Source organism: Oncorhynchus nerka, linkage group LG7, assembly GCF_034236695.1.
Source record: "Oncorhynchus nerka isolate Pitt River linkage group LG7, Oner_Uvic_2.0, whole genome shotgun sequence".
Classification (NCBI taxonomy): Eukaryota; Metazoa; Chordata; class Actinopteri; order Salmoniformes; family Salmonidae; genus Oncorhynchus; species Oncorhynchus nerka.
The window spans coordinates 82,432,122-82,438,004 of record NC_088402.1 but is presented as its reverse complement, the minus strand read 5'-3'; the positions used below and the strand labels follow the sequence as shown (position 1 = coordinate 82,438,004).

General features: G+C 42.0%; 1 protein-coding gene across 1 annotated transcript; it reads right to left on the bottom strand.

Annotated features, from left to right (window-relative positions):
* Positions 1–1,604: 1,604 nt before the first annotated feature.
* LOC115125585 (translocon-associated protein subunit delta-like) lies at positions 1,605–5,499 on the bottom strand. The gene is made up of 6 exons (XM_029655100.2): positions 5,319–5,499; positions 5,012–5,130; positions 4,846–4,920; positions 4,552–4,641; positions 2,698–2,763; positions 1,605–2,543 (listed from the first exon to the last, which is right to left on the bottom strand). The coding sequence occupies exons 1-6, from the start codon at positions 5,365–5,367 to the stop codon at positions 2,439–2,441; spliced, it is 504 nt and encodes a 167-aa protein (XP_029510960.1). The 5' UTR covers positions 5,368–5,499; the 3' UTR covers positions 1,605–2,438.
* Between the last annotated feature and the right edge of the window lie 384 nt (positions 5,500–5,883).

Genomic DNA, 5,883 nt, shown 5'->3' with positions numbered 1-5,883 from the left:
TGTTTGTGTCATGAACTGCAACACTGCAGTTTCCGTGTATCAAGAATGGTCCACCACCCAAAGGATATCCAGCCCACTTGACACAACTGTGGGAAGCATTGGAGTCAACACGTGCCAACATCCCTGTGGAACGCTTTCGACATCTCGTAGAGTCCATGCCCCGACAAATTGAGGCTGTTCTGAGGGCAAAAGGACAGGGGGTAGCAACTCAATATTAAGGTGTTCATAATGTTTGGTATACTCAGTGCATTTGACAAGAGAGCGAGAGATTGGAGCAGCCACTTAAAAACAGGCTCCTTCCTCCTATCTTGAAATGTAGAGCATTCTCTCCCCTCTCCATCAAGGCATACCACGGTGTGACAGTTATCCCTACCCCCTGAGACTTCCTCCACAAGATGAACATAACCACTGCTTCCATTAAGAGGTTGGTGCACTACATGGCACACTATTCCCTACATAGTGCACTACTTCTGACCAGGACCCCTAGGGCTCTGGTCAAAAGTAGTTCACCATATATATGTCCACTTGGGGGACAATCAGGGTTTCGATAGAGGCCTCAGTCTCTTTAAAGTCATGCATGACACTGTTTACAGCAGTAGGCGTCATGTGATGCTGGGATTTACGGATATGTTTACCACATAATACCACACAAACAATTGTGAAAGGAGAGAGAAAAGAAAATAGTTAATACGGTTGCTAATAAAGATATATACATTAGGGAAAAACTGGTTTTAAGATGGTGTTTTTTTCAGAATTTATCTCCACAGTTCAAGTAGAAAGGATGTTGTGAGTACATTGGAAAGATAGTGGTGAGTCAAGAGCAGGCTGATATTTATTAGGATGAATCTGGTCCTGGAGGCAGAGCTGAGCAGTTTGCATTTTATCTGTGGCCAATGACCTTGAGCCTTATTGGAAGGGCACTTGTAATATAACTCTATGGCAGGACCCAAAGGGCTGACATTTGGATGTCAACCCTTAATGACAAACTTGGCGATGACGTAGTGTCCCTATGAGTGACAGAACACTGAGCCAATCACAGCGCAATGCTCCTATTTTTTTGCCGACACGCCCCACCAGAAAGCAAAAAAGACCATGTTTGTATGCGGCTTTATTAACTCAATAAATATAGTTTGCAAACTGACATGTGACACGTATTATATCCAAAATAACAGGCAAGCCCCTAAATATTTTGTTGCTAAAAATGTGGGGCTCAAAACAGATGGCTCGGCCCCACTTACACTAAATGACAGGTCTCAACTGAAAACCTAAACAGTCAAGGGGTAGGTGGGTGGATTTGTGAAATTGGATACCTGTTATACTGTAAAGACAATGTTGGCATTTTGAAGCTCACTACCTAATTTTACATATTTTGTAATGTCTCATTCAAGTGACAAACATTCCAGCGAAATTAGAGGGGTTGGGGGCATCCTGTATACCCAGTCTATAATCCAGCCATGGTAATGAATGTATGAAGCAGCAGATGTCACATCACAGACTGTAGCATGATTTACTGCAGTACCCATAATGCAAGACAGTATTGCATTATGGGTGCTGTAGAACATGCCTCACACACACACACACACACAGAGTAAGACACACTAGGATAAAAATTGAACCATTTATTTATTAATTTGACCACCGAGCAACAAATAATCACCAATCCTGAAATATTTGGCCTCATCAGCCAGCCAGTGCAACAACAGTTACATTTAGATCAGTCAGCCAATACAAAGTACACAGGGGCTTTAGTCTTGCACACCAGGGTTGGTATTCAGTGTCTCAGCGTATAATGCCTGATCTGGGATCAGTTTTGCCTTTCAGATCATAAGAGCGAGGGGACCGAATGCTAGATCAGCACTTCTACTCAGACCCTTGTACGTACAGAACCAGCTTTTTTTTTAGAGTGTTTAGTATCAGTACAGATATCACACAATACATAAGTCCTTTACAAGAAAGACCATGAACTGATGGACAGATATACTTGTCTTTCAGGGGTTAAGTCCGCTGGAAAATAAGCAATAAGCATGAGGCTGTGGAAGGAAGTCAGCATTGGTGTATAGAAACAGTCCTTTCACTTTCAAAACCTGGGTTTGCTTATGAACAAAAATGACTGCGCTCGGTGGGGTACATTGGGTTCGATTGAGGTGTACGTCATTTATTTTTGGTTGACAAAACAATGGCTTCTTCTAGGAATTGATCGAAAAATAATCAGCCTGCGTTGAAAATATAAAATAATTACAAAACAAATTGTTCTAGTTCCGTATCGCAAAATGGATGGTGGCATATTGTTGTTCTGCCAAAGGTATGCTCAGGTTGGATTGTTAGAAAAATCACCAGCATTCAAAAATCTTCCAGAGAGCCAGTTGTAGAGAACCTTGGGAAGTGTAGTCCTTTATGCCTGGATGGTGCTCTTAGAGAACAGTGGGACGTGTAGTCCTTTATGCCTGGATGGTGCTCTTAGCGCTAAAAGCCAGGTAATACACCAGGATGCCAATGAGAGCAGCCATAACCTCAGTAGGCACCCACGGGCCGTTCCACGCTCCCTAGAATAGACAAGACAAAAGCCGCAGTTAGGAAGGAATCTCAGATGAGAATGAAGTACACTAGGAGTTTCCAATTTTCAAATTGTATTGTCCGTAGAAGACACATCCATAAGTGGTGATCGGTATTCATTGGTTATGCTCTTCACAGACTCACCCTGTGATCTACATTGACAGAGAAAAGGGGCTGGATGGATTCTACATCCTCGTTGTTCCTCTGGGCCTGGATAAAACAAACAATACAAAAACAGACAAATATTTGCATATGGCTAAAACAGTATTTCTTTAATCAAATGGCAGGGGCACAAACAGACAAGCATTAATGCACCAGGGTTCCCGTGAGCCTGTAAATGACAGCGTTCAGCCTATAAAAAAAATATATGAAAAAGACTTTCCCAAATTGATAGACTGTATGCAGTGCACTGACTAGTTTTTCAATCACATTTTTTTACTTGAGAAATATTGCACCAAACACCTATGTTAGATGTAAAACTGTGCGACTGACTTCCTCCGCAAAAATGTCTTAATTACAGATTTCTTAAGATCAACACCCCCCATAGGTAAGATCAACACCAATATCCTCAGCAATCTACACACATCTACATGACAAATCAAAAACAGGTAAAGTTCTTCCAAATATATTATTATAAAACAGAAAACCCTTATGTACATAAGTATTCAGACCCTTTGCTAGAAATGGACTCGAAATTGAGCTCAGGTGCATCCTGTTTCCATTGATCATCCTTGAGATGTTTCTACTCCTGGATTGGAGTCCACCTGTGGTAAATTCAATTGATTAGACATGATTTGGAAAGGCACACACCGGTCTATAGGGTCCCACAGTTGACAGTGCATGTCAAAGCAAAAACCAAACCATGAGGTCGAAGGAATTGTCCGTAGAGCTCAGACAGGATTGTGTCGAGGCACAGATCTGCGGAAGGGTACAACAAAAATGTCTGCAGCATTGAAGGTCCCCAACAACACAGTGGCCTCCATTCTTAAATGGAAGAAGTTTGGGACCACCAAGACTCTTCCTAGAGCTGGGGCCCAGCCAAACTGAGCAATCAGGAGACAAGGGCATTTGTCAGGGAGGTGACCAAGAACCCGATGGTCACTCTGACAGAGTTCCTCTATGGAGATGGGAAGGACAACCATCTCTGCAGCACTCAACCAATCAGGCCTTTATGGTAGAGTGGCCAGAAGGAAGCCACTCCATAGTAAAAGGCATGACAGACCCCTCTCAGAACAAGATTCTCTGGTCTGATGAAACCAAGATTGAAGTCTTTGGCCTGAATACCAAGCGTCACTTCTGGAGGAAACCTGGCACCATCCCTACGGTGAAGCATGGTGGTGGCAGCATCATACGGTGTGGATGTTTTTCAGCGGCAGGGACTGGGAGACTAGTCAGGACAGAGGGAAAGATTAACAGAGCAAAGTAGAGAGAGATCCTTGATGAAAACCTGCTCCAGAGCGCTCAGGACCTCAGACTGGGACAAAGGTTCACCATCCAAAAGGACAACGACCCTAAGCACACAGCCAAGACAACGCAGGAGTGGCTTCGGGACACTTGACAGAAGCTGGATCCCTTCTAGCCATGACCAACCCCCCCCACAGGTTGTTATATTATACAAATGTATTTTGAAGTTGTTTTATTACTGTGTAGGTGATGTGTTCTAGGCTAAATGTTTTATTTTCTTTTTATTAATTTATCATTTATAGCAGGGATGAAGACAACGGGTAATGTTTTGCTTTTCAATATAACCTGTCATGTTGGTATATTTTAACTTTACAGGCTAATATCTATTCTGTTAAGATGGATTACAATAATCTAAATGTGATTTTAAACACTGTAGGTGGACAGCACCCAATGTATATAGAAATTTCTCAAACATCTGGTAAATTAAAATCTTTACGGTCACATTGTACAACGCCAAAAGTTTCCCAACAGAATCCCTGGAATGCACCTACCTTATGTAGACAGCGTGTGTGTGTGAGACACTATAGGGCCTACCTTGCGTAGAGAGCTGTAGGACTCCTCATCAAAGAACTTGACCTGGTATGTACCAGAGCTGGCCTGTTTGTGGGGCATGCTCCAGGACACCTGAGAAACAGAAGACAGATGTCATATAGCTAAACACACAAGTTACTCTTCATAAGTGCGTATTGGACATATAGGGGCGGTTTCCTGGACACCGATTAAGCCTAGTCCTGGCCTATAAAGCATTTTCAACTGAGATTCTCCATTGAGCATATTCGTTTTAGTCTGGGAAACAGCAGTGTGTGTATGACCAGAGCCATGTATTACCTGGTACTTGCCAACATCCTGGCCTCTAGTCACAGGGAACTGTCTTCCATTGACATCAGCATACAGAGCCACACTCTGTTGAAGGAAGACAAACACATACATATACATATATATATACACACATATATATATATATAAACTATATGTAGTTTGATAACTACAGTACCTGGGCTCCATTGGCACAAGCCAGGCTGAGCTCCACGATGAATACGGACTCAGAGGAGATGACGGCATCAGAAGTGGTGTAGGCAGAGGGTGTAATCACAGGGTCTGAACAGCTCTCACCTAAACAACAGACAGCAAAAACGTCTTTATTCGAGATTTATGGTATCAAACATTGCAAAACAAGAACACATAACTTGTAAAGATATAGTTAACTCGCTAGCAAATTCTCATCAGTTAGCTACTGATGCTAACTAGCGAGCTAAGAGCTACATTTCCTTGACGTTAAGTAATTCTCTGAAATTACTTACCCGTGCACAGGCATACAAGAGCAAGAAACGCTGCTATTCTGGTCATCATGGTTGATTTATCAAAATGTGTTAACACGACTAAGAATTGTGGAACTAGTTATTTCGAGATCACCAATTATTACAGCCACGTCTTCCTTCAAAAACCCTTTCAGACCGGTGCGCTGTAATGACGTGTACTGTATCCGCGGGATGCATTATGGGAACGTGACTCTATTGACACGTCACCTCTCACTGATAATATATGAAATGTCTTTATTATAGGCCATTAGAATAAACTCCTAAAACAAAACCATACTGCATGATGGTACATTTATATTTAATCTAAAATCACCATTTAAAAATAGATGTACCAATCCCAGATCGGCTCTTTAAATAAACATTTGAAGGTTATTTAATTCCAGGTAACAGATACTCTGTGTTACTGCATTCCTTGAATTTGCCTACTCTGATGTCGAGATCGTTCCTTTGTTACAACTTGTTTTGCACTGAAATTGATTTATTACCAACTGCTGCGCAATGTTTTAGGTCCTGACTTTCCCCTGAAAACAAAGTTACACAAGTAGGC

What these genes read in the sequence shown, in the direction of transcription:
- LOC115125585 (XM_029655100.2), bottom strand. Translation starts at nt 5,367, where the DNA reads ATGATGACCAGAATAGCAGCGTTTCTTGCTCTTGTATGCCTGTGCACG. An exon ending in CTTGTGCCAATGGAGCCCAG is followed by an intron (nt 4,921 to 5,011) that starts GTACTGTAGTTA and finishes TTCCTTCAACAG; the next exon opens with AGTGTGGCTCTGTATGCTGA. An exon ending in CTGTCAATGTAGATCACAGG is followed by an intron (nt 2,544 to 2,697) that starts GTGAGTCTGTGA and finishes TGTCTATTCTAG; the next exon opens with GGAGCGTGGAACGGCCCGTG.